The sequence below is a fragment of the Parus major genome, chromosome 19, assembly GCF_001522545.3.
Source record: "Parus major isolate Abel chromosome 19, Parus_major1.1, whole genome shotgun sequence".
Taxonomy (NCBI): domain Eukaryota; kingdom Metazoa; phylum Chordata; class Aves; order Passeriformes; family Paridae; genus Parus; species Parus major.
The window spans coordinates 6,480,233-6,507,872 of record NC_031787.1 but is presented as its reverse complement, the minus strand read 5'-3'; the positions used below and the strand labels follow the sequence as shown (position 1 = coordinate 6,507,872).

The 27,640-nt window shown below is 38.0% G+C and overlaps 2 protein-coding genes across 3 annotated transcripts; one reads left to right on the top strand and one right to left on the bottom strand.

Annotated features, from left to right (window-relative positions):
- The first annotated feature begins 1,710 nt into the window (after positions 1-1,710).
- Positions 1,711-8,353, top strand: ASPA (aspartoacylase). 2 transcript variants are annotated; one of them, XM_033518973.1, is made up of 6 exons: positions 1,714-2,096; positions 3,919-4,114; positions 5,270-5,363; positions 5,773-5,880; positions 6,442-6,551; positions 7,078-8,353. In XM_033518973.1, the coding sequence occupies exons 1-6, from the start codon at positions 1,870-1,872 to the stop codon at positions 7,288-7,290; spliced, it is 948 nt and encodes a 315-aa protein (XP_033374864.1). In that variant the 5' UTR covers positions 1,714-1,869; the 3' UTR covers positions 7,291-8,353. The 2 variants fall into 2 exon arrangements, with proteins under 2 accessions (XP_015501766.1, XP_033374864.1); XM_015646280.1 differs by lacking the exon at positions 5,773-5,880 and having other exon boundaries at positions 1,711-2,096.
- TRPV3 (transient receptor potential cation channel subfamily V member 3) lies at positions 7,478-27,095 on the bottom strand. The gene is made up of 18 exons (XM_015646242.3): positions 27,008-27,095; positions 22,985-23,107; positions 20,478-20,582; positions 18,859-18,945; positions 18,029-18,186; positions 17,569-17,745; positions 17,243-17,383; positions 16,767-17,047; positions 15,957-16,133; positions 15,156-15,314; positions 14,620-14,721; positions 13,996-14,069; positions 13,181-13,346; positions 12,637-12,703; positions 12,034-12,305; positions 11,517-11,629; positions 10,835-10,905; positions 7,478-10,356 (listed from the first exon to the last, which is right to left on the bottom strand). The coding sequence occupies exons 2-18, from the start codon at positions 23,101-23,103 to the stop codon at positions 10,262-10,264; spliced, it is 2,364 nt and encodes a 787-aa protein (XP_015501728.1). The 5' UTR covers positions 23,104-23,107; positions 27,008-27,095; the 3' UTR covers positions 7,478-10,261.
- Between the last annotated feature and the right edge of the window lie 545 nt (positions 27,096-27,640).

The following is a 27,640-nucleotide window of genomic DNA, read 5'->3' as shown; positions in this document are numbered from 1 at the left end:
TGTGAGTACTGGCAAAGCAAAGGAATTAGGAATGGTTCCTAGTGTTTAACTCTGAAGAATGAAAACTTTCCTTGTGAATTTCCATTCATTCCCAAATTGGTGGGTCCCAGGACACCAGGAGTTAAAGTGGATGGGAACTTCTCTTGGGATAAAAGAAACTTCCATGGGTTTAGTTCCTAAACTCGTGTTTGGAAATTCTCTGTCCTAAAAACACTCTTAGGAGACATACTTGCATGTTAAGTAAGTGCACAGACATCTCTGTGTTTCATTCAGTGCTTTGGAAGGAACTACAACCATTACAGCACCAGCAGCAACAAAAGATAAACTATATGTTCCAGCCTTGCATGTTTGCATTTTGATGTTTACTCGTTGAATTGCTGCTGTGTTTAAATTCAGCAAACCCAGATTCAGAGTGTGAGTTGTGTTTTTGGGTGTTGTGTCCCCATTCGGACACCACCCCTGAAGAGAGGCAGGGGTCAAAGGACAGTACAGACTGTCCAATGCTGTAAAATGCAACTTTACTGCTTTGTTTAATGAATTACTCATTCTGATTAAATATCTGACAGCTCCTAAGTACAGAGTAATACAGTTGAGTATTTAAGTAAACAGTCTCTGTATTAACTCGCTGTAAGGTTCAGCAAAATCTGAATGCATGAACCAAAACAAAGAGAGCAACTTTTGTAGAAATTATATTCCTGGCAGAACTATTCTAGATAAATCCCATACTTAGCTTTGCCTAGACCTACATTCTGTCAGCCTGGGATATAAAGCCTTTCAGGCACTGGCCAAATATTCTCTCAGTCACTAAAGTATAATCTTAACAAAAAGGAATTGTTCAATAAACATTCTTTTTTCTCTCACAATCTGTTATGTTTATACCATGAGTCACATACCAATTGCAAATACTTCTGTAGTTTACAGCAATAAAAGTTATTTTTCTGTTAATAAGACCTTTTCTTCTAAATGCTTTGATTCTGAGAATGGAAGTTACAGCTGCTCTTTGGCTTAAGCTTCAGAAGCCTTTCTGAACACTTTTGGAAGTGGAAAAAAGTTGCTGACTGCAGTTTTTTGGGGAGAGAACATAACTATTGTCCCATCGTGGTCTAGATCTGTTTCCTTTTTAATAAAAGACTGCAGAAGTTAGAGGGTTGTCCCTGGAAAAGTTGTTTCAATGTGTTAGAGGTCTGTGTTAGCAGAGCCCGAGATAGAACTGGAGCCAGAACTCTGGGTAATTCAGTCGTGGATAAATTGCACTGTAATTTCAGCTTGTGTTCCTTCTAATCACTGTTGTTAGGATTTCTAAAACAAAAAAGGTTGTACAATCCAAGATACACTTTGAGGAACTGAGCTGTTCTTGTTTTTTTTTTTAGATGAAAAAGCTTGATATTTCAGCATTGTATGCTGGACTAGAGCCAAGATACAATTCTTATTTTGCTGATTTTGCTCACTTTAAATAATTCTGCCCTTATATACTATAATATTTATGTAACTTCAAACATACATGAGAATACCTGTTACACCTAGTTTGTGGTGCAAAACTGCCTGATATTTAAGTGTAAAATCAGTGTTTTCCACTGTTCATTAGTACAGGATCTCCTTATAGATCATACATTATAAAGACTGCCCAGAGTTAACTTTTGGACTGTGGAACAGTGCCATTAACAGCCTCGGAGATGTTACTAAATACAGAAACTGAAGGGGAGGCTCCTTGGGGAGGGAGCTGGAAAATCCCGCCTCAAAACGGAGTTGAGAACTGTTGGGAGAAACCCATTCACTTTCTTTTGCATCTGACCTAACCAGAAGAAAGACTCTCCTATTGGAAAGAACTTATTTTTTTTTTCCCCTCAGAGAGAAAAGAGTTCCTTGAGCATGAGCTCCTCATGTGCTCGGGTGAGACGGGTCGGGCTCTTCGGGGGCACTCACGGCAATGAATTATCGGGGGTGCTCCTGGTCAGGCACTGGCAGCAGGATGGAGCCGAGATCCAGAGAGCAGGAGTGGAGGTGAAACCATTCCTCACCAACCCCAGAGCTGTGGAGAGGTGCACCAGGTACATTGACTGTGATCTCAACCGGGTTTTTGACCCCGAGAGTCTTGGGTAAGAGCAGTTGTGCTTTCTGTTGTTCTGCTTTCCTGGGGTTTAAAATTCTTTCCAGATTAAAATGTTGAACACGAGTTCCACTACTAATTTAACAGTGCAGTCACATAAATGAAATTACTGACCTTTAACCCAAAAAAAGAACAAATTGCATGTGTTAACAGGCTCACTTCTATTGCTGGTAAAAATCAGTCTCAAACCAACACATTATCTTAAACATCATTTAAAATTAGTATTAGATGAGCTGCATTTGTGTGAATTGGACCAATGTTCTCAGAGAGTCATTATTTCTTATGTCTTGTGCAATTCAGTTTGGGAGCTCTTCTGAATACAATTAGACTTCCAATAAATAGTAGATAAAAGCAATAAACATAGACATTTGGGTATCTGAAAGAACAGCACAGAAATCAGGGAACTGTGTTTAATTCCAGTTATGTCCAGTAAAAGGTGAAAAAATGAAGCTAGAAATAATGTATTCTAAGGCAAAAGCATAGCCCAAACCCTCAATAATTTAACAGACTATTTTAAAAGAAGTACTGTCTATAATTACTATAAAATAGTAACTGATCTTACATTTTTAATAGGGTTTGATATTTCTGTGCTTTTGAGATATCTACTCCAGAGGTGCACTTTGCAATATAAACATTCTTGGTATAGTTGCTAAACAGGTAATTCTGTTTCAGAAAAGTTTTAATGGCAAAGGTAAATATCACAGGAAGAAATATTTATTGTATATATTTTGCAGGCAGTTATTCTTACCCTACACATCTTTCCATCTGGCTTTTCATCTTAGTATTTTGTTTTTGGTTATTACATCTAAGATAAGCAGATGTTAACACATAAGCATTGAGGCCATTCTTTTAATAGTTTACTTTGGGAAAACATACCAAAAAAAAAAGGTAGTTTTGTTTGGTTTCAGCTGCTTTGAACACAGAACACTTGAAAAAACACCAGATTAAGACACCTGCAGGTTTCCTTCATATTTTAACTAATATTTCTCAGTAAATACTATGAAGCAGCCTGAAGCTATTACAGCACTACTGAGTGTTTGAAGTACCTTCCCCTGGTCCCTTAAGTGTAGAACCTTCAAGATCACAAATTATTTTACAAAATAAGAAAAAGGAGAGTGAAGTCTTGATACTACTGAAAGCAATGGTGTAAATCACATTGGCTACAATAAAAAGTATTATTTAATAGATTTATGTGAAGAAATGTTGAATTTCAAAGGCAGAGCTAAAGAATAAAAAGGTGGATTATGGGATACACAGAGTCTCCTGAAATTGCAAGTATTAAAACTTTGGAGGAACAGATTTGAGATAGCAAAATCTTCACTGAACTTTAAGAATCCTAAGGAAAGAGACTGTAAAAGTCTGATCAGGTCATAAGAATACAAGAAATAAGACAAATTAGAAAAAAACCTTGATATCCAAGGCAAAACATCATGGTCTGATATCTGAATATGGTCTCCAGCAGGAGGTGGATCCAGTCTTGGAAGTGCTCTATGTTGTTGCTACATTTGTAGTTAGTTTTATGCATAGGGACAAATTTTGGGATGTAAGGAGAAATAAATATTTTCCAGCCAAAATTTGATTAAATAATTCAAATACCCTTCTGCACAAGACACAGAATAATAAGACAATTCCTAGACAATCATACTTGCTTTCTTCAACAAATTCAGCCAATTTTAAGTCTGGTAATTAAACAGGTGATTTCAACTCCAGTCAGTTCAGGATTTAAAGTAAAAAGAAAAGGCTAATACATATTTTGTTGACTGTAAAGCCGTGGAATGAGCTTACTAATTTCTTTGTGCTGATATTAACAGCAGGCCAGTGGTGGAAGATATTCCATATGAAGTGAGAAGGGCTCAGGAAATCAATCATATATTTGGTCCCAAAGGTAGTGATGATGCCTATGACCTTATTTTTGACCTTCACAACACCACTTCTAACATGGGTGGTACCATTATTCTTGAAAACTCCAGGGATGACTTTACAATTCAAATGGTTCATTATATCAAGGTAAAACTAATTTTAATGAACTATTAAAATAGATTATTAGTTGTAATATTGTATTACTATATATTATTTTGTAGTTTCTTTAAATATAGTTTTTTCTTCTGCAAAACTGTTTAAAATATTTCATTACTCATAGGATGATTTTTTTAAATCAGAGGCAATTATTAATTTGATTATAATATCAGGTAATTCAGATTTAAACTCATCATATCTTCATGTATTAAAATGAGCATTATTAAGACTGATGGGCAAAGAGGAATACTTAGAATAACATCTACAAAAATTAATGCAGTTTAATCTGCTTTTACACTGATCTCTCAGGAACTTGGATAAATTTGGGTTACACATGATAAATAGCTAAACATTAATTTCATTAAATAAAGAGATGTAACAAATAATGGAAGTAGGTAGTGACAATGTTCCCTTATCAGTGATACATCTTTAAAAGCTGTTTGATTCTGCTGTTCCTGAAGCTGATAAGTTTTGGTAGAGTGAGGATTGCAGAAGTGCTGCTTTAAGCATAATTTGCTTGAATTCTGGTGACCTGGACAATGACTGATGGAATCCAGGTTGGGCCAATGGTGTGGAATTTTATTTTTTTTTTCCCTTAGAAACAAGGTGGTTTTGGGTTTTTTTCTTATTACATGTATTCTTTTTTAATGCTTTTTAAATATACATGATCTAAAAAGATTTTGACTAAAATTATATGAACAGTAATGGTGGGCAGTCATCAAGAAAGAAGCTTCAAGTAGCAAAAATGTCAAAAAAGAGGATTAAAACGAGCTTAATTCACAATCTGTGTCCCCATAAGAGAACTGGAGTCTAACCCCAAATGAAATAGTTGAAATCTGCTTTATGGTATTTCAGTTCTCACTTTTAGAACCACGCTGAGGAGATTTTTTTTCTCTGCTGGCAGTTCAAGATGAGAACTGTGCTCAGTTCTGGTTCAGCAGAGCTGCCTGGCATCAGTTAATGGAACAGACACCAACAAACACAGCTTTGTGCATTTTCTAAAGATGCCCTACTTCCTTGAGGGCCCTGAAATAAAAGCAACATATTGAAGACATTGTGTAAATCACTTCTGCATCAGTAATCTTTTGTGGCACAACATTTTAAACCATTTTGCATGACAAAGACGTTTTTAAACCATCTCCACAGAATGCTTTGGCTCCAGAACCTTGTCCTGTTCTGCTGATTGAACATCCCAGCCTGAAATATGCAACAACTCGGTCTGTGGCAAAGCATCCTGTTGGTAAATATCAAATCTAAAGGCTCTTTCAACCCAGCAGAAATTATTTTGAAATATGGCTCTTTTCAGATGTATTTGCTGCCTTATGCTCTGAGTACCAGGAGCTGTTTGACAATACATGTACCAAAATAAATGTATGTGATTACCCATTCTTGTGAAGAGCTGATTTACACAGAGTTTGGGGCTTACATAACACAGAAATCCTTAAACTCAATTAACCCACTGTTTGCAGAAAATATCTATAATACATGACAAAGAATTGCTTGCCTTAAAACCCCACATAATTCTGTGTCTTACAATCCCTCTCAAAATTAAATACTGACCCACCAGTATTTTTTGCTGTGCAGTGTAAGCAGGTGATGTGTGATGGAGACTTTAAGTGACATTAATGATCTCCCTCATCTCCACACAGGTGTCGAGGTGGGGCCCCAGCCACAAGGTGTTGCTAGAGCTGATGTTTTGGACAAAATGAGGAAGATTGTCAAACATGGCCTTGATTTTGTGCAAGTTTTTAATGAGGGTAATGAGAGGTTACAGCATCCTGTGTCGTGTCAGTGGACTATTTTAGGAGAATATTTTAAAAAAATGGGCTGGGCTATAATATTTTACAGTTAGACAGTAAAAACTGGGGGGAGAATTAAAAAAATAAAGCCAGACCTATGCACTATTTAAAATACACAGACAAAATATGTTTTTAATTATTTCAGAGTATATTTTGTCAGTGGGTTGGGGTTTTTTAAATAGAAAGAAAATAATACAGTTATGCATGTCAGAATTTCCATTATTGTGCTGGAATAGTAAAGATTAAATACCACTCTGTGCTGTGCAACACTAGCAAACAGACTTTTCATTGATTTTTTCATCTACAAAATAGGTCTCTTTAAGTGAAAAGTAACATTTCAGTAGCAAATTTAGACTTGAACTTCATATGCCCCAATACATGACTGGATCATCTTTATCCAACTTGGCTTTGAGGGGACAACCTGATGATTTGAGCCATTCTGCAGAGAATAAATAATGCAATGTTCTTTTTAACAGGCAGTTCTTCATCTTGACATTAAATTACATTTATTTTTTCTAGGTAAGGAATTTCCACCATGCACAATTGAGGTTTTTAAAATAATGGAGAAAGTAGATTATCCCAGGAACAAGAATGGTGAAATTATTGCAATAATTCATCCTAAACTGCAGGTAGGTAAATTCTAAAATAGTTTCCTTTTATGAAATTGTCTACTTATTCCTGTGTTGCTTCTGCTATATTGTTGTATATTTCAGTAATAAATATTTCAAGTGGCAATATTGCCAATGGGTTTTATTAAATGCTTCAGACCTCCCCTAGGGTTAAGTTCTCTCACTAAGGTCATACATTCATTATTTCAGAACCTGTCTTGGGAATCACTGAATCTAAAATCACTGCAAAGTAAAAGACAATAGGGTTGCTTAGATGTTAAAATATAAACCTAATTTTTAATTCTAAAATGAGTGTCTGTTTTCAATCAATTTTGATCATCTGCAGTTTCCTTCTAGTTCACTTAACTAGTGAATTCTGAAAACGAGGGCCAGACACACAAAATTATGTATTAAGATTAAAAAGAATTATTTTAATAGCTTCAGCCATAAACTGCAGAAATTAGCATAATTAGCATTAACTCAAGAATCACATAAAATATACAAAAACCTCAAAGTAAATATATTCTATTTATTTTCTTTCCCTAAGGATCAAGACTGGCAGCCAGTGAAGAATGGTGATCCTCTATTTTTGACTCTTGATGGAGAAGTAATTCCATATCAGGGGAACTGTACAGTCTATCCAACATTTATTAATGAAGCTGCATATTATGAAAAGAAACAAGCTTTTGTAAAAACAGAGAAAATCAAACTCACTGCAAAACACCTCAGGTTGCCAGTCTCAGAGCAGAGCATTTCTTAAGAGCTTGTTACAGATTTTTCCTATAAAATGTGGGTTTCTTTGTGAAGTCCAAGGGTCATTCAGTAGTAAATTATGGGATAAATAAACCCAGAATCTAATTTTAAATTGTAATTTAATTAACCTTGCTGAGCACTTTGAGGTCTATTGTCATAATGCTGATTATGACTGTGTTTATTGTTCTAATAGATCCTACAGATGCAAAGAATTTATAAATATTTTTATGAAGTTTTTATGAAGAAGCTCATGCACAGTACTACATTACATACAAAATTTACAGCTTTTCTACTTCATAACCCCAAACCTCAATAACCAACACTTTTTACAATGGGTTGATCCTTGAAATTAATTGCTCAGTTAAAGACACAAAATGTGAGACAAAGGAAAAGCTGGGCACAGAGAAACAGGGGGAGGGTGTGTATAACAAATTATATTATCTGCATATGTAACTGACCCCCACTGTGCTGAAGTGGAAGCCTTGGGTTTTATTTACTTTTCATACTTAAAAACACAAAAACAAGCTAAAAACATGATTTCAGAGAAACACACTCTAAAAAGCTTTACATTTCATTTTAGTGTATTTCACAATTAATTCAAGCTGCTTCTGATTTAAGGCAAGATTTAGGCAGTTATTCTGGTTTGGATGAAGAGCAGTGCACAAACCATACCTGAGCATTCCAGAATGGTAATTAAGAAGAATTCCATATGGGGAGACTTGTTCTGTATCTGTAGAGACAAAGCCTGTCATAGCATCTTAAAAAGAGGAAAAAAAATGGGGGTTGAATTAATTTTCTAAAGTTGTTTTTTACATATTTAACAAGTTGGTGATAAACATTAAGAGCTTTGCATAAGGATACATTAATTATTTACTGAAAGATTAAATGTCCAGGTAACTCTCATATTCTACCTTTGAAAAGTGATGTTATTCTCATTTAGTACTAAATTTAAAGTATTTTTCCTTGCCTTTGTGTAACTCCTATGGCAATAAAATAAGAAAACAGGGCAGAATGTTCATTGAATGACCAATTTTATTTCCTTAATTTAAATAAACATGGTATAAAAAGCACATAATTACCTGCTCTAGTCATTATTCAGAGTGTCCTTGGTGAGAGCCTGGAGGCAGCACATGGTTCACATGAGGTGGCCGAGCTCTGTGGCCACACAAGGAAGGCATTTCCTCAGTGAGAGCTTTTAAAACAGCCCCCAGAGCTCGTTCCTGAGTTCACCCACATGGTTTTGTGCCCAGGCAGTGGCACAGCACATTCCTGTAGGGCTTTTTGTGCCTTCCCTGTTTCACAGCCCAGAGTGGCTCAGCACAGTGCAGAGGTCTCTGTGTTTCCAGCAGCCTCATGGCCCAGCCTGGTCCCTGAGTGTGTGTGAAGTGGTATTTTTTTCCCTTTGTACAAAAACTGGCACTGAAAGGATCCAAGCAGACCTGTGCAGTCCTGAGGCAACATCCTTCCTTGACAGCTTTAGTGCAAAATTCACCAGCAAAGATCAAAGATTCTGAGACCACAGGGATTTTCCTTCTCATGCTCACATCTGCTGAGAAAGCCAAAGAGTGCTCAGGTGTGGTCTGTGGGTACACAAATGTCCTTCCCCTCCAATTCCTGTGTCCTGCCTGAAGTTTCCTGTGGATCCCATCCATCCAGGCCGTGGTTGAAAGCTCAGGACTCAACGTCTGTTGGAGGCAGGAGGACCCAGGCTCACCATCCCTGTAAATATCTTTGCATTATCTTTCCCACTGCAGGGTTCCCTCATGCTCTCTTCTGTCTTAAGAAAGTCTTTTGGATCATTTTTCCCACAGCTGCAAAATCCAACGTGATTCTTATTATCATTCAAACACAGAACTGAGTTCCCCTGAGTCTCACCTAAAATAGCACCTTTAAAACAGGCACCACATGAATAATTCTGATGAAAAGCCAAGACACTGGAGACACATGTTAATTGAAATTTAAAAGTACACAGAACAAATGTTTCTCCTGATATATACATACATAAAATAGAAAATTAAAAATATAATTCATAGTACTTGGTCATCACAGGTAATAAGAGCTACAGAAATGCATTACAGAGTCCTCTGAATAAAAAATAAAGTCTGGAATTGCATTGCATTGAACTAATTTTGTTCACCTTGGGAAGAAATACTGACTTCTGAATTTTCTGAAGTGGTTGAATGCAAAAATTATTTCAGAAGATCTTCCAGTGTGGTAACTTTTTATGTAGGAAGATGCAGCAGCATGGAAAAGCCAAGGAGGAAAAGTAATGTTGTGACTGGAGCAAATATCCTCCATCAGGCATTATGTTTCTCCCCTGTTATTTCATGAGGAGGCACAGACACAGTAATAAATAAACAGCAATAAACTCCAATTACACCCTGGGGACTGCACAGAGGAAAACAGACCAGGCAAAGCCACGGGGACCTGAGGAGGCTTTTCCCAACTTTTGGGACCAAGCCTCCAGTAACACTGACAGTCAATGTAAAAGCTGCAAATGTACCCAGAACCTTGTTATTTCAAAATAACATACTTCATTTAGTCATCTTCAGAACTGAAATGCTTTGCTTTTCTCCACAACAAGAACTTACTTTTTTCAGTGTACAAAATGAGTTTGTCATGAGTTAGAGATTCCAAAAACCAGCAGATTGGTATCACAATAACCTTAATTTTCCACAAATGGAAGAAACATCTCACATTTGACCTTTTTTATCCAGTTAAACATCTTGAGCCAAGTTTGAGGAGTGTCAGGCAAACTTGGACAGCAACAGTTTGAGAGGCTCAGAATGGGCCCAGTGAAATAATCCCATTTATTTCAGCTCAGCTGCTCTGAATAAATGGGTTCAAGCCATCAGACTGTGTCACTGAAAGTTTGTGTTCCAGCTGGCTACAGCTGTCCAAAACAGCCACAAAGCTTTCAGCATCCACTGCTGATGCTTTTAACCTTCAGAAGAGTCACATGGTCAAGCACAGCACAACTAAACAGAAGTTTCTGGCAAATCATCCATTTCTTCAAATGTATTCAGGGTGTTTTTGCTATTAGTTCTTGAATTATCTTGAATTTTGCTTGGATCTGTAAAAAAATGCATTGTAAACAAAACAGGATATGGTAGAAACTGTATAGGCAAGATCAGAGTTTTGCACCTTTTTTTTGTTTGTTTTTTGTTAAAACCATGTATTTATTTAAAATAAATAAAATAAATAAGCAAGCTCCCAGTTTGCTACCATATCTTCTACAGGAATTTTTCACTCCAGAGGCAGCTGATTTCTCCAGGACACTCCTGCCCTGGTAGCAGATGGATGTCTTGGATTTCCTGGCTAACATTTATGTCATCCAATATATGTATATATTACAAAACTTGTTTGTCACCAACCCTCTCTCCAAGTCTTTAAAAGTAATTTAACACCACTGCTATATTAACCATTAGTTTCTCTAGCAATAATGTGTGGTTTAATATAAGAGTTTATATTTTTAAAGGTATAAAACTGTATCAGAAAACATTTCTAAAAAGGAAAGATCCTGCAGATAGAGTGTCAAAATTCCACAGTACCTGTTGGCCCTGGATCTTCATTAATAAATGAAACATGGGTTTTCCACTCAGTCCATTTCACTTCATTAATCCTGTTTACATTGTACATAAATTGTGTTATCACCATGCATTATCCCCCAGCTCTATCACTGATCTTCCCCACTTTATTCCTTCCTGGGATTGTCACTCTTTGCCACCTGCTTTGCTGGCACTAAAAGCCTGAATGTCTTTTGCACTGTCAGGCACTATATGAAAGTGAGAATAATACAAAGACTACTTCATAATTTCACACATAGTTAGTACAGTCTTGGAATATTTAAGTATTTGTCATTAAACCACACAGTTCTTTAATATGGTAATCATCAATTACCAATCAATTTAACTGTGATTGCTTTTAAGCTGACATTCAAAGGAGATTATGATAAAGTGACATTTACTGCAAGCAGATCTGATGCTTCTACAGTAAAAAAATATGAAAATCTGCTTTCTTAACAAAAGATTACCTACATAAAAATTCATATATTTTCCCTATTTAAACATTAAATGGGTTACAACTGAAAAAAAGCCTTAATTATATTTTTGTGCATCTAGCATAATTTGTAGAGATAGTAGAACTATTTTAAAGAGGGTTTTGAGGAGAAATAACCCTGAAGCAGTATAAAGAGAGCAGAATTGATAGCACATTATTCCAGCTTTGCTTTACCTTAAACACACCCTGGTGTCATTTTCAGCCACTTTGCACCGTTCTCCCAACTGGAATTTTTTCCTCAGGCATTTTGGTAAGAATTTTTCAAATTCCAATATAGTCCTGGCTCTCTATTGGCAGTAAATAGTAAAATGAGGATGGTTAGCCTTGGTCTGATTTCACAGCATGCACAGTTTGCAGTTTATAACAGCTCAAGCCTCCACCCACAGCCAACACCAAAACCAGAAAATCACTAACAATTTGTGCAGACTGGGATTCAGATTCCTGGAAAAGTAGTGAAACACATCATCCTGTGACATATCCAGGGGAATGAAAGTTATGACAGTGCATGGGTTGGAAATCCAAGCCATGATATCACCTTTAGGATTGCTAATTCTAAAGTTAGTACAATTCTCTAATACTAGAATTACTTATTTCCATTATTCACACACAAAACCAAATGACAATTATCTTTAACATTTTTAACTTGTTGTATCAGCATGAGGGCTTTAGTCCAAGCATCCCCCAAACAAACCTGGAGTTTCCAGATGTGCTCACTCTCCTTAGAAATATCCTCCACAGTTTCTCCCATTAAAGCAATCAGCATGTTCAAGAGAAGAACAAAAGTCAGCACAACAAAAGTTATGAGGAGCAGGAGAAACAGAACAGGGTACTTGGAGTTCTGCTGGATCTCCAGGTCACCCAGTCCTAGGGTGAGCTTGAAAAGATCCATCAGGACAGGTCCCAGGCTGCTGTTGGAATGGCATTCCCCACCCTCCTGGCACGTCTCAATCAGGGCAGCAAGAGCTGAGGAGAAAGCACAAGGAAATTTCAGTCACAATCATTATTTGGGAATATGGGACATTTTATCCCAAAGAATCCAAACTGCTTAAGAGAGCCAGAGCTGCTCAGCCACACAGAGCAGCCAGGTGACACTTCCAGGAAGCAGAAGGAGCCCACATCCAAATGAAATTCCAGGAATTTGAGACCAAGGCAAATGAATCATCTGTTCACATCTAAACTTAACATCCAGAAGAAACCCCAACCTGAGCTCTCATGAAAACAGGGTTCTTATTCGTAATAATGCTAAAATTTTTACTCACACAGAGCATCAGTGCTTTTCTCCAGTAATATTTACCTACGCCAAATCCCAGCAAAAACACGATATAGACAACTAAAAACTTTATCACATCTTGCAGGATGACCTGAAAATTGAATGAAATAGTTGACAAATGTTAAAATTCAGAACTAGTTTTGTGCTTTTGAATTCTGCAGGGATACTGGTGAGGCACACAGTGAAGCCTCAGACTGCTCTCTTTGAGCAAACAAACTCAAAGGCCTGATTTTTTTATCTCAGGCCTGGTGTGTTCTCTAAAAGTGACTAATTCTGTACAATATAGACATTACAGATTATGATGCAATTAAATTGCAGAACTACATTAGCTAGGATAAACAAAAGCTACTCAAATATTTAATGTTCTAAAAATGTCAATATTAAGCTACAAACTATTTCCTGCTGTTGAAGAAGAACAAATAGCATGCTCTGGTGAAATAATGCATAAAAACTGGAAATAAGACATTTCAAAATGAACTATAAAATGCATATAATTGCTGAATATACTTGACTTGGATTGTAGGACAATGGAGTATCATCAGGCAGGTAAAAGAAAAGAGAAACTTGCCTTTTGAATCATCACACTGTAAATTCCCATGGACTGGAATCCTCTGGTGAAATAGAGCATATTGGCCCAGCCAAGGGCCATTGCCAAAACAAGACACACCAGGTGTTCTTTGTAGGAAAACAAGTACAAAAAGACAGAGAAGATCACAAGCAAAGCTTGTATAAAACTGTTAAAAAACAAACATATATGTAAAAGAGAAATTACTAGCACAAAACCAACAACAGAATGGAAAAACACGAAAACAAGATTTCTTTGCTCTCTAGGATTAATTTGTAATTTCATTCTGCTTCTTTATTCTTCCCATGAAATTGGCATTATAGTTTAATAATAAAATAGATTGGTGCAAGTGATATAAGTACATTAACAAATAAAGATTATGTTTATTAAAGTATAATTTAGGTAAACTATTCACCCCAAAACAGCTGCTCAATGCAGATTTTGCCTACAGTGACATTAAGAATCCTTACAATATTCTTAGTAGCCATGTAATTGCAGCTTTAGCTTAATGAATTGAGAGAATCATTACAGATTTTCCACAAACAGGGAAGACACTGGCAGGTGGGAAAAACCCACTCCATGCACATCAACCCTAGTGTTGTTAGTGACAGTGCAACCAATAAAAGCTGCAGGTAAACTTACATCCATCCCTCCAAAACTGATAATTTTGAGGAATAAAAGTGATAGCTGCTATATATCTGCTACAGGAACACATACTCTGAGACCATGAGATAGAGAATTTTATATAGAGTAGAAAAAAAAATAAAATATATATATATAAAAATATATATATATATATATATACACATGAGACTTACAATGCAAAGTGGAACCAGGCATCAGAGAGAATTGACTGCAGGTCTGAGGGCCTGAGCAGGAAGATGGCCACACTCTGTGTAGGCAGAAACAGAAAATACAGGCATGGTGAAAGAGAAAACAGACCTCAAAATCTGTTTTTCAAAATAATTTAACTGATGTTCTAAACTAACCTATCTACTGATAAGACATGGTAAATTCTAGATTTTTTTTTATATAAAGCTGTAAATTCAAAGGTTAAAATTCTGTCATTTCTAACAGTTTAGAAGTTACTACTTTTAATTACTTACAGTGCATGGCAAAAGTTATATCATGGGATTTTTTTTTCATTACAACTTGCAATTCTTTTGTCCTTAAAGCCAATAATTTGACAAAACTGGTATTGTATAAATATCAGAACTCTGCATTGACAATTTGGAAAGCAAACATCCTTATATTCGTTTCACAGTTGTACTCAAATACATAACCAGGGTCATTCTGAGTAAGTGATTGTGCCAAAGATTTGAAAATTATACACATCAAAGATACTCCATGTGTATTTCTGATAGCAGCAGAAGCATTTCATGAATTCAGAGAAGTTCTTTACAATTTAGCTGTATACTTGTTACTAAAAAAAAATAATTTACCTCTTTTATGGCTAAAAATATTGCTCCTAACATGACCATCACCTGTCCTGACAACTGCAGCCACCCCACTCCTCGGGTCAGAGCCAGTGGATAAGGAGGAGCCTGCAAGACAAATCCAGAAGGAAAATCTCAGTTCCATCCCTGAAGGGTGAAAGACAAAGCAACAGAAACCCTCACACCTGTAAACTCTCTGGTTTCACAATTTCTTCCCTTCCAGGGAGAATTTTCTTGATGTATTTACACAATAGGCCCCTTAACAGAGGTGACTGAAATATCAGAAATTCCTTTCTTAAAGGAAAAACAAAATATCCTCTTCCCACCTTTAGAAATTTCAGTCTTTGTATCATGTATTTGTATTTTAGGTCATTTCCACAAAATGCATATCTGATGCTCCCATACTGATGTGGGAGAACATGGTCTCTCTATACCCAGATATTCCAATATCTGATCTTCTTTTAGAATTTTTAGTACAATTCAGTTAATACTATTGCCTTTTAAGTCAGAAAAATTTGGTGAGATTCAGCTGCTGTACTCACTTTGTTTTCATTAGGCCTGTGGTAGGAAACCAGTGTTAATGTTACATTGTACAAGAAATAAAAACAGCAGGACATGAAAAACATGTGTCGTGCAAACTTCTTCCATTTCATCCTCAGAAGTGAGTTCAGGGGCTCCAAAGTCAGCATTTCATGGCGATTCTGAGGAAGAAAAAGAAATTAATTTTAAATATTTCAGCTTGCTGCCTGTAAGGAAACAGAATTTAAGGTGTGAATTTTGTGTATTTCATTCCACATTATCCTTTCTGCTCTAGAAACACCTCTGTGCTCAGGGATGTGCCAGACCATCCTGAGATGGGACAAAGGGACAATTCCTCCTCCTGCTGGGAGGAGCTGCCATTCCCAGCCAGGTGAATTATGACTGAGCTAAAACTCTCCTGTGAACTCCTGGTTCTGCTGCCTGTGGAAGTTTTGTGGCAGGGTTTGAATTCAGCAAATGTAAAACCCTGGCTTTGTGAATCAAACACTCCTAAACACCTGAAATACAAACCTGTCAAGTAAAGTTTATTTAGCCAGACCAGCTTGGCCATATTTACGTTCCTAAGTCAAATTAATGCTTCAAATGTAGGAAAAGACACTCCCAAAATAACTAACCTGTGTTGCAGGAACTGAATGGATATTTGCTTACACCTGACATTATGCAGCAGCATAAAATTTATCTTGCTCCTGATACAAAAACTGAGAACCAAAAGTTACTGTTCACAAGTAATTCAGTTGTTTGCAAGGCATCTAAAATGGGGGTACTGCTAGAAAAAGAAATTTATATAAAAATAGGTAACTTACACCAATATTTGTATTATAGACAATGATTTCCAGCACTGAGTTGTCAGCAGTGGTATCCAGCTCTGTCAGATCATACAGAGAAGACTGAACAGGACCATAAGCCCAGTCTGTGAATTTTCTTGACAGGCTCCTGTTTGGCTTCTCTCTGATCTCTCTGCTCAGGATGTACTTCAGAATCTAAAACAGGAACAGATCATTTGTCAGCAGCTGTGTTGTTCATGGGAAAGGAGAAAGCACATGAATATACTTGCCCAAACTCCCACCTTTTACCTATAACATTTTGTACAGTTGTGCAATTTCATGTATTTGTACTTGTAATACTCAGTGAGAGGTGCTGGAGATGAAAAATCTAAGAAATAAGTTCAGTGTTTTTAATGCCTTCAGATCTTCTGTCAGAGATTTTTTATAAAGGATGAAAGCACAATTTTCCATGTGTTCATTTATGCCTTCCTTGAACTTAATTGCTTTCTAAATCATCCCATTCCCAATTCTTTACACTACAGTTGATTTATTCAAACCAAATCCTACAGCAGTGCAACAGAGCAGTTCTGTTGAGCTTTCTGAAATTGTTTGGTGGTAAATGCAGAATTTCTGTACAACAGAAGGCTGGTTCTAAACAGCTTGTGTAGTTTGTACAGAGGAAGGGAGTTATAGAGAAACCTTGAAGCATAAAAACAACACTGCAATGGAAATATTTGTGTTTTGTACAAAATTAGCTCACCAAATACCGATACAAAACAGCATTGCCAGCCTGGAAAGAGATGTGTCAGAGCACAGGTTTCTCTCAGGTGCTACTGAAATCACACCCACCTCTAATTTCCCAGTTTTTGCAGCTAATTGCAGTGGTGTCAACCCCTCCTTATTCTTGGTTGTTTCCAGATTTCTGTCTTTACTTTTCAGCAGAATCATGTCGTACATTCTCATCACAAAGTCATTCTGTGTTTTGGAGTCCTCTGCCACAGTAACTAATGCATGGAGGATATTGTTTCCTCTGGAATCCTGAGAGGAAATATTGGTCCTGGCATTGTCCATTAACAGCTCAATTATGTCTGGCTGGTTGGTACATGCTGCTAAAGCCAGTGCAGTCTCACCTACACAATCACAAAATGCAACAAGTGGTCATGTTTTATTTCAAGCATTCAAATCACAATAGAAAATATTGTGTTAATCATCTTAATATGTGAGAGCACATTTATATATTGATTGTACTGGATTAAGCTCTTGTTTTATGGAAGTTTGGGGTATTCCTTTTTAACTTTGCCAGAAATATCTAAGTTCCAACTTACCAAAATAAAAGCCTTCATGCTTGTGTTTGGGATTAAAGAAAATACCCTGGGCATGAGCATTCACATCTGCTCCTTTTTCTATGAGGGTCTCAGTGATTTCATACTGTCTCCTCTCAATGGCAATATTTAGAGCTGTCTGGCCTGAAAAAGCAGATAGAGGAATTTAGAGCTGAGTCTCTCAAGCACACTCTGAAACATTAATGATGTTTCACAAAGGATGGCCCCAGTGATCATGAATAAAAGTTGGTTCAAGGGATTTAAACCATGATTATTTTCTGGAGGTTATGTTTAACTGTATACCTGAAACTGCTATCAGATGGCAATACCTTTATATGCTTCTTCTGTGTATGCTGCATTGATAAATCTCTCCAAAATGCCATTTTCCTCTGCAAAGGACAGGAGCATGTTCACTATCTCATTTGTGTTCTGGTTGATGTTCAGCAGAGCTTTCATCAGACAAGTTTTGCCAGTGTCTGAAGCTGTGAACTTTTTCATCAGGTAATCTATAAGAGTGAAATTTGAGATTAGATCATTGTTATTTATTAAACTTCTGTTCATTAGGGGTGAAACCTGAGGGGTATAGGTGAACACAAACTATTTGCCAAACCACTACTCCATCCTGGTGCTGGAGAACAAAGCAAACAAGGCAACCTTGGTTTTCCTGTTGGACATCCTGGTGCCATAATTCCCAAATTCACAGGGAAATAAATACATTTCCCAGATCTGGGCTGCACCTGAGCTGCCAGAAGAGCTGCCAGCCCTCCCACAGGTGCCTGCAGAGCTCACCTGGCACAGGCAGGTTGGTGCAGGCACTCGATCGCTCCTTCAGCTCTGCCAGCAGCCGCTGCAGTTCCTCCACGTTCCCCTCAGACACCGCCCGGAACAGGTTCCTCTTCAGCTTCTTCCTGGCACTCGTCAGCTCAGGGCCTTGGCATGTGTTAGCACTGGATTGTAAGAAATCATCATGAAACTTCTGGTGCAATTTATCCTGGTTTAGCTTATTTTTTTAAGAAGAGTAAAACCAAATATAATTACTACACGAACTTGCCCCGCTTCCATGGATAGCTCAGAACATTTCCCACATTGCTTATATGCAGGTAAATGAGGTTTTGAGAGGGTGTTTTACTATAAACAGCACATTTTTCAAGTATTTTGTGATTTTTCTCAGTTTATCCATTTATCTGGAATAAAGCCCAAGAAACATTTCTTTGCCCTGCCACAACTGACTGCTGTGCTGAAGTTACCTGGTGCTGTTCTCACAGCAGAAGAGAACTCTTAACCTCACATCTTACACCACTTCCTGATCATCCTTTATTCTGGAAAAAGAATGATTTCATATTTCCCCCAAGCAGAAATACTCCATGCCTGATTGTGGCATGTAGGTCCTGCATTACCATCTAAAAAACACCCACTATATATAAAGAATCCTCACACTAAATATGAAAATTGAGAGATTACAGTTGTTTATTTCAACATTTAATTATTGAAGGATCAGAAAGGCATGTACACACATGACCTTTTTTTCTAGAACATAACAGGAAAAGTAGGTAATATCTACCCTACCACAGATTTAATCAGTTTAGAACGTTCTGAGAAATATTTGTGTCTCCACTCACCCACAACTGTCGACGTTAGGGCTGTATTCAGTGGCATCATCCTGAATAGACTGTGGGGAATCCATGTCTTCCCCATTTCCAGATGCACTGCAGAGAAAGAAAAGTGTGCCAAGATATTAGCAAGGATTTTGGCAATTTGCATGAAGAAACAATCAGTGGCAGGACAGAATATCTACACTAGAGCTTATATTAATCCAATTTGAATTTGGCCTTTTAATTCTATCATTTTATCTCCCACATGGATTTTAAAGTGGGTGATAAAAATGAAGAGACTTGCAGGATTTAATTATATTTTTTAAAAAGACCACATTAGGAAAGCAATCTGCTTTGTGTTTTATTATATTATTTCACTAGAGATCCTGAAACCGTGGGAACTTTTTTTTTAATGATCACTGCTTTTATGCATCACCCTGAATGCTTGAAGCTTACATTCTTCCTTTTCTCATGCTTAATTTGTCATCTGGCACAAAACAAGTGCTAAATCTGTAGCAGTGAGTGGGTTGCAAGACCACAATGAAAGATTTACCTAAAGATTTACTACACAGAACACTGTTGGAAATTCAGGAGTGTTTTGTGTCTGACATGAATGAGAGAAAATGAGGACTGGGCCCTAAATAGATATTTAGGTGATATATTTAAAAGATTTTCAATGGCATTGGTATTTTGTAATTGCTAAACATAATTTCCACACAATCCTAAAAGCAGATCTGACTTAGAAAAATTAGGATAAATTAGTTCCTTACGTGTCTTTTTGCTTTCTCTAAGGTTCAGGTTGGATGAACTACCTCAGATTAATAATTTAGGGGAACCTTAGCTATTAATTATTGGCAAAACAGATGCATGGGCACCACTGCTCTTTGAAATAGAGCTGGGAGATCTGAGTCCATTCTTGTTCCATCTGTCTCATCTGCAGAAAGCTGAGTAATGTGGTGACAAAGCACAAGTGCAGGTCACTTCCTAAATGAGAAGGGGAACTGTGGACACCTCTCCTTTGAAACCAAAATCATCCTGTCAGCCAATTCCTAAAAGCTGACCAGGCATCCTCAGACACAAAAACCTTTGGCCATTCTGGAGTAGTACCAGATTTGTGACATATTTCCCTTACTCATAATTATTGGCTGTTAGCACCCCCCACATTTTTTTTAAAATTAAGTGTATTCTTCCCAGTCATAATTTTTCTCAATTCATTCAGCATAAATGGCTGCTTTAAATATTTCAGATTCAGCATTTCCACATTTGATTGTTAATGAGCAATAGAGGGAAGACGTCAGCAGCCAGCTGGGAACAGTTTGCTAAATTAGGCTGTGGTCTTCACACAGCAGAAAACACCCAAATGAGAGCATGGAGTTTGTTCTAATGCATCATAAATAAGAGGTTAAGAGTTTTGAAATATTGATTTTAAATTTATTCATATCTGAGGCCTGATTTCTTCCATGGAAACAGCAGTAGATAAAACCAAAGATAAATCTCCAGTGAAGGTCTGTATTTGAACTGACCAAAAGCTGTGAAAAGTCTTGTGAAATCCTGGCACTGAGGCCCAAGGAGAATTAAGGGGAAGCTGCTGGGAAGAAAATAGATATATTTGCAGCAGGACCATTGCTTGTGACTCTGTAACTTACCACGGGCGAATATTTGAATCCATCGGTTTGGAAAACACTGGGGGAGAGGTGTTATTGGGAGTGGCATTGCTTTCAAAACCATCAATCTCCAGGAAAAAGTGGGAACTGTTGAAGACAGTACATTTAAAAAAAATACCAGCGATAAAAGGCAAGCCCAACCATAAACCAAGAAAAGAACTACCAAGGGCAAGCTTGGCAATTTATCTCTCCTGGCATTAAACCTGAGCTGGAGCAGAGGCTTATCTGCTTTCCCCTGAGGGGATCCCAACCTCCAGCCTGAGCCCAACTCTTCCAGGCTGGCAGATGGGCAAAATTCCCAAGGTATTTTTAGAACACATGGCATCGGATCCTGACACATGTGAGCAGCAATCTCTAAACCAGCCTTGCACCCAACTCCTGTCACTGTCCAGCCACACAAAAATGCATTTTTTTTTTATCCCAGTCCCTGCTCTTCCAGCCAGGAGCCCTCAGGATGGATCATTTCAAACACATTAGCAGTGATAGTCATTAAATCAAAGTTTGAAAGGTCACTCGTTCAAGTGACAGGAATTTCCACCAGCCAGAGCTGAATGTGTCCTCCTTCCTGCATGACATTTAACTTTTCCCTATAAATAATTATATAAATATTTATAGTGAAAAAGAAATAAAATTTGGAACAACACAGAAAAAGTGACACAAAAAGAAAGATTTCACCTTTTAAAAACCTGCAGAGTTGAGAGGCAAAAATCAGTGGCTTGGTTCTACTGGATCTCAGTAAAACATCACTACAGCTCATCACAGGCAGAGGAGTTTCAGTGCTGGATGCAGCAACTCCCACAGGGGCTGTTGTTCAGCAGCTGCCTTACATTTCTAAAATGTTGCAGTAGTCACCTGGAAAACCTTTCCAATTCACCCAATATTTATGGGTTTGTCCAGAGGGCTTTTTTTTTTCCCTAACTTCATCTTCCCCAGAAAATCTTGTTGAAGTGAAGTGCTTGCATCAATGATAAAATGCAGAGTATTTTTAGGACACTGGTGAATAACCTGCTGATATTTGCTAAAAATAGCAATATCTAATTCACCTTATTTTCCAATGGCTCGATGATCCAGGTGTTAACTCTGGGATCCAATAACTGTGGAGGCTGACAGACCTCACCTCTCCTGCCTTGGGGCTTACCTGGGGGATCTCATGGGGAGGGGGGAAAAAAACCACCCAAAAAGCTACGGTACAAAGCAGGGTGCCATCAAATAGCCAGGGGCTGACGTGGCCAGGTGCTCTACCCACAGCCATCAGCAGGCTCTGACAGCCTCCTCCCCACCTGCCCCTCAGATTTCCTGTGCTTAATTACAGATTTAGTCCACCCACATTCCAGGAGCTTCCAGCAGGGAATGCCACTGTCTTTCAAAAAAGTGAATATTGCCAATACACGCTGAGAGTGAGAAATGCCACCCTAGGAGTGCTGGTGGGGAAGCAAAGGGAGAGTTTTGAAGGAACAGGATGAAGCAGCATTGGAACATATAATTAATAGAGTATGTTAAAGCCCTGCATTAAAATCCACGTAATCTCGGTGCTGTGTGTTACAGGAATGCTGCCAGCCACACCCTGAGCTCTGGCTTGAGAGGTGGGAAAAACCCCAAGGTTACTGTTCCTGAGGCCACAATGAATGGGAGATAGGAGTTAAGTAATTGAGGGTTTGGCTTTGGCAATATTCCTATAGCTCGACAATCTGATATGGAATTGCCCCTTTTTGAAGTGCTGGGATTATCATGAGCTGTTCAGACACCTTGTCTCCCCCCATACCCACCAAAGAGTTCCTCTTCTTGAATTTAATGACAAAAAGACAAAGTGGACCACCCAGGCAATGGATCTCAAATAACTAATGGCACCATTCCTGTGAAAAGTGATTCCTCTGATTATTGAGAATTAGAAATGTCGGAACAGCCACAATTGGCCAGGCCTTCAAGAGTTTCAGAAATTGCTATAATAACCAGTAATTATCCAGAATGAAAAGTATATGAATGAAAATTCATCCTCTTTCTACAGTAACTTAGTTGACTTCATAGCATCAAGCAGGAATTACAGCTTACATTTCCCCATTCATATTAAATACAAACCTTCAACCCCTTTATTAATTCTCTAATATCAATTATGAATGAAAGTGAATATTTTATAAAGCAGCAAAAAAGTCTCATTAATCAGACTAATGAAAAATAGAGTGAATTTAGGTTTCTGTTTGTGATAGAATTTTTCAAACCTCCTGCTCTCCCAGCCCTCTGCCTCTCCATAATCTGTCACATTTCCATGTGAGGCTAAGTTTGAAATGCTCCCTTTCTTCAGCCCAACATCTCTTACATAAAACCTGGTGTGTTCTTCCATGTGATCTCTTAAAAAAAGATCACCTTATACCAAACATTAACCATCAGATTCTTCTGAGCTTATAAAGATGTTGGTAGGATTTCAGTGCAAAGATCTCCTAAAGGAGATAAAGCAGGGAGTTTTAGTGGTTTAGACTGAGATGGAGTCCTACCTTTTCTTGGTGGGAGTGCCTTCAGTCAACTTTTTCTCTTGCTGGTTTACAGGGGGAATTCCAGGTGGGTTTGTTTTCTTGCCCATTAGTGGAACAATTTCGTTGTTATCTTTAATCATGTTTCTGCAGTAGAGAGACCTCAGTTACTTGACTCTTGTTTGAAGGAAGTGTGGTGACCAAATTACCTGTTTACAGTCTCCTCACATGTAAACACCAATATTGATTCTTTTTTCCCCAAAGTTCCTCATTTTTCAGCTGTTAAGCACAAACCCCCTCCATTTCATGCATCAGATCTGGAGGGTTACACACACAACTCATTAAATTTCAGTCTATGACAAGTGCCATTAAAAGTGGTACCAGGAGAACCATAAATTCAAGCCTAAATTAAACTGAAGGGAGCCTGTCAGTCACAGTGACTGTGTGTTATTTAGGGAAATAGAGCACAATGACTTTTATAAGTAGCTCTAAAGTTGAGCATCTTTACAGTTAATCTGGGCAGTCTGCTCTTGGTCAAGATAATTTCAGAAAAGTGGTGAATTCCATGAAGATTTGTGCAACAGAAAATATATAAAGGAAGGTTCCAGATGTGAAAAGAACAAAGAAAAATCCCTGGAAGTTTTCACTGCATTGGAACAGCAGAAACAGCAGACTGAAAATGATGCCCAAAGTGAACTCAGCTAAACTGTCACATGGATAACATCCAGGAATTGTGTCCTGGTGATTTACCAACATTTCCTCAGGAAAAAGAAAAAAACAACATGATTCTGCTGGATGGAAATGACCACCAGCACATGACACAGAAGGATCTTGATGCATGTTACCTGCCTGGGAACACCCACAGCATGAATTCTGTAAGGAATAATGAATAATGAATAACTATCTCCCTGTTTCTCAATCTAGTACTCAAGGGCATCATTTTAAATGGCCCAGGATAATTTGAAAGCAAGAAGATGAATTCAGGACACATTAAAATTCACTGAATGTAAAACCAGGAAGATTTATGAGGTCAGGGATCCATTCCCAAGGAAATCAGGGGAGTAGCCTCTATACCCAAGGACAAATGGTAAAAATAATTTGCCTGCAAAGTTTGAAAAAAAATCAACTACACATTTCCCCCCCTTCCTACTCCACTTTCCTTAATGTGACAAATTTGTGTACAAACACAAGCTTTCTGCTCCTGTCATAGTACTGTTAGTGTGCCTTAGCACCAGGATTCCTTCATTATTGGAGTGTCAAGATACAGAATGCAGATTGTTTGAAAAGAATGTCACCTGGTATGAGAGAGGAGCCAAGAATATCAAATACACTGGTATTTGAGGGAAAGACTATTAATGCACAAACAACAAATGTTTAATTATGGCAATTTTCAGGTACAGAGGACTGAGAATTCACAGGGTCCAAACACTCCTGAGTGCAGCTGTAATCTCTTTGCACCCTATGAAACAGGAACTTGAAGCATTGGAACTTACTTGGACTCCTTATCTTGCAAAGGCTGGCTGAAGAAACAGGCATGAAAATAACACACCATCAGCAGGTGTGTTCACACTACATTCCTAGTTTGGATGAACTCCCTAAGAATTCATACCACAGCTTTCAAGAAATAATTTATAAAGGGAAAAATATTTTTACTTGCCTATGAACTACATCACAGCTTTTAGTTAATGCAGAGAAGAGCTGAACTTGGAGATGACACGGTGGAAGTGGGATGAAGAGGTTTGTCTGTGCCACTGGAAATGCCACTCACATAGTCCCCAGACACATGTTGTGTCAGTAAATACACTGATAAACACTTAGTCTAAACACAGCTAAAACAAATGACTGTTGACTTGTTTAGTTCATCAATAATTCTGTTATTTGCTTCCTACCAAGTACTTAAAGAATACAAAACTGTGTGTAGGCAAAGACATCTCCCACCCCAAAGAGGAGGCAAATGGGATATTTGACATAAACCAAATAAAAAGAGGACCATGGTGGTGATAGACATTAAATAGCTTCACAAAATAAGTGACTTGAAAGGAAAAGAATAGTTGGGAACAGATTGAAAAGTCCAAAAGTCAACAAAAGGAGTTGCCAAGTTGAGAAGGGCACAGCCAGGTGCGAAGGCAGAGGGGTGGGAGAGAAGAATTAAGAGCTGGAGGAATAAAGATCAAGGTTAAATTCCAAATTCCTCTTGTTTGTGAGTGGTGCTGGAGCTGCTCAGAGATGGCAACACCTTCCTGCAAGGGCAGCAGCTCAAAGCTCCATTTAGAGTCGGTTTTCACCACAGAGATTTCAGCAGTGACTGGAGAACAGGCTGCACCTCTGAGGAGAGGTGGGAAATAAACAGCACTGAAGCTGTACTGGATGATGATGGACTGCTGAACCATCAGTGATGTAAGGAAGCAATTTGGAAAGGAAAAAGAGGACAGATTTCCTTAAGTACAGAGGGAGTAGGCTTTCAAAAGCACAGAGACTGTATCCCTGTCAAAAAGTCGATTTAAAATGAGCTCTCAGCCTGCCCAAGTAAATAACTGCAGGCACCATAGCAGAAGTACCTTGTTACAGTGCTGAGGTAGCGTCTGCTTCATTTTTAATCACAATTAATTGTGTGCTGAGATGAAAACTAAGCTGGGCTTTCATCAGCAGCTTCCAGCACACCATCATTTTCTGTAATCTCTGACAAATAGAGGAAGCAGGTGACTGAAAAGTGTCAGATCCAAGCAGTGTAGTTTACGCAACCTGATACAGAATCTTGTCTTTGGTTGTAACTATTTTCTACTCCCATTATCTCCTTAATTGTCACTTACAGGCCGCCAGAGAAGTGGCTTATTTGAAGTGGCTGGTAAGATGAAAACCCTGCATTCATTTATAGTATTAAAAATTACTTTGAAAGGGATCTGAGGAGTTTGTATCTGACCTCCAGTGTGCTGGGGATAGGAAAAGGGAGTTTATCTGTGATGGTGAATGGGATTCTGCCATTCCTACACATTATCACAGACTCACCTTCTGCTTATCTGAGAACAAGAAAACTCTCACATATCTGTATCTTTATATCTCAGTAACAGTTTGTATGAGGCAGCTGAAGAGAGAATCCTACAAATCAGAAGAAACACTCAGCTCTGATGCTGTGGCACAAAGGTCTCCCCTTCCCTGGGGGCAGAGAAGGGGAAATGACTTCCAAGAGCTGTTTCATTCACAGGCTCCTCAGAACAGACCATGACACTTTCCAGCACCTACGACCTAATTCTTACTGGCCCATAAAAAATAAATCCCCACTCTGAGGGGAAAGCTGATAAAACTTCATTCTGACTTTACTGCATTATTTATGAGTCATATCAACAGAAAGTTATACTTGGTAGGAAGAGCTTTACCTTCCAGTAAGATTATTAAACTTTTGAGAGGGATTCATAGACTTCAGATGCTACCAAAAATGCTCTTCTTGGTGAGAAATTTTTACTTTCCTATGAAGATTTTTCCTAACAGAAATTAAAAAAAAACCCTCTGAAAAGCAACTTTTTTCCCTGAGGAAAAATTATTTGAATTATTTATCTGCCTATTTCTGAATTAAAAATAATATTTAATAAAATAATATTATTTAAATAATTACATTAATAATGATTAAATTATATTATTTAAATAATAATTTTAATAAAAGAAGTTTTTCTGAGTTGAAATAGCTTATTCTAGAACTTATATTTGACTTTCAGTGGTCACTACAGTAGATGATATTTTTGTTGAAGATGATGAATGTATTAGCATTTTGCTTGTGTGATATTACATTTTGGATCCCCTTGGTAGAGGAATTAGGAAGTACAACAGTGTTCCAGGCTGACAAACAAATTAAATTAGGCCTGTCCTTCTTCACTCCAGAATGCCCAAAGAAATAGCATGGCACAGCTCAGAAGAGCCATTTACAGACTAGAAAAACAGAAACAAGCACAACAGAAACACATTCTCTGTGTGAAGGATAGGTTTCACCTTTGTGCCTGGAAGATTTCCCTCTCTCCAGAAGCATCACACCCCAAACACCCCCGGAGCACTCACCCTGCTCACAACACCTCCATGTCGGCGTGGACGGACCTGGGTGGTGAAAATCAAAGCAAGGCCCCACTGACAACATCCAAAACTCATCTGCTGAAGGAACAAAACCACGTTTGGGCTCCAGACTATCCCAAAAACACAAAAGGACCCTGCTCCAGGCATCCGGTGTGCTCAGCTGAGCAGCAGAGGCAGGGAAGTGCTGAGGAACCACAGCTGTACGGGGTTTGCTCCATCTGAAATTAGGGAGCAGGGAGAAACTGGCCAGGCAACAACTCTTGACTTCAGAGCTGCCAAAGTGGGATGACACACAGGCAATAATTACACACTGCAGTGTTACCAAAGCTGAGTTGCCCACAGGTGACTTCATGGCAGCAGTGGAGTATCTCAGGTGATCACTGCTCTGCAGTTTACTTGCTGTTTGCAAAGGAAAATGGTTATGCATCTGCATTTGGGTTGTAAATGACACCTTTATGTCATGCTCAGTTTATTACATAGCATGAACCTACTCAGAATGCAAAAGCAAAAAACAAGGAAATGATCCCAAGTGCTCCAGCAAGCAAAAATATTTGCTGTTACTTTGAAAATTTACAAACTACATTAGAAAATCTTACTCTTTCACAGTGGAAGGAGTCAGGG

Excerpts from the sequence above, each read along its gene's own strand:
- ASPA (XM_033518973.1), top strand. The coding sequence starts at position 1,870 with ATGAGCTCCTCATGTGCTCGGGTGAGACGGGTCGGGCTCTTCGGGGGC. Across the intron at positions 2,097-3,918 it reads TTTGACCCCGAGAGTCTTGG|CAGGCCAGTGGTGGAAGATA; the intron begins GTAAGAGCAGTT and ends TGATATTAACAG. Across the intron at positions 5,364-5,772 it reads TGTGGCAAAGCATCCTGTTG|GTGTCGAGGTGGGGCCCCAG; the intron begins GTAAATATCAAA and ends ATCTCCACACAG.
- TRPV3 (XM_015646242.3), bottom strand. The coding sequence starts at position 23,103 with ATGATTAAAGATAACAACGAAATTGTTCCACTAATGGGCAAGAAAACA. Across the intron at positions 20,583-22,984 it reads GGCACTCCCACCAAGAAAAG|TTCCCACTTTTTCCTGGAGA; the intron begins GTAGGACTCCAT and ends TGTCTTCAACAG. Across the intron at positions 15,315-15,956 it reads TCTATAATACAAATATTGGT|AATCGCCATGAAATGCTGAC; the intron begins GTAAGTTACCTA and ends TTTCTTCCTCAG.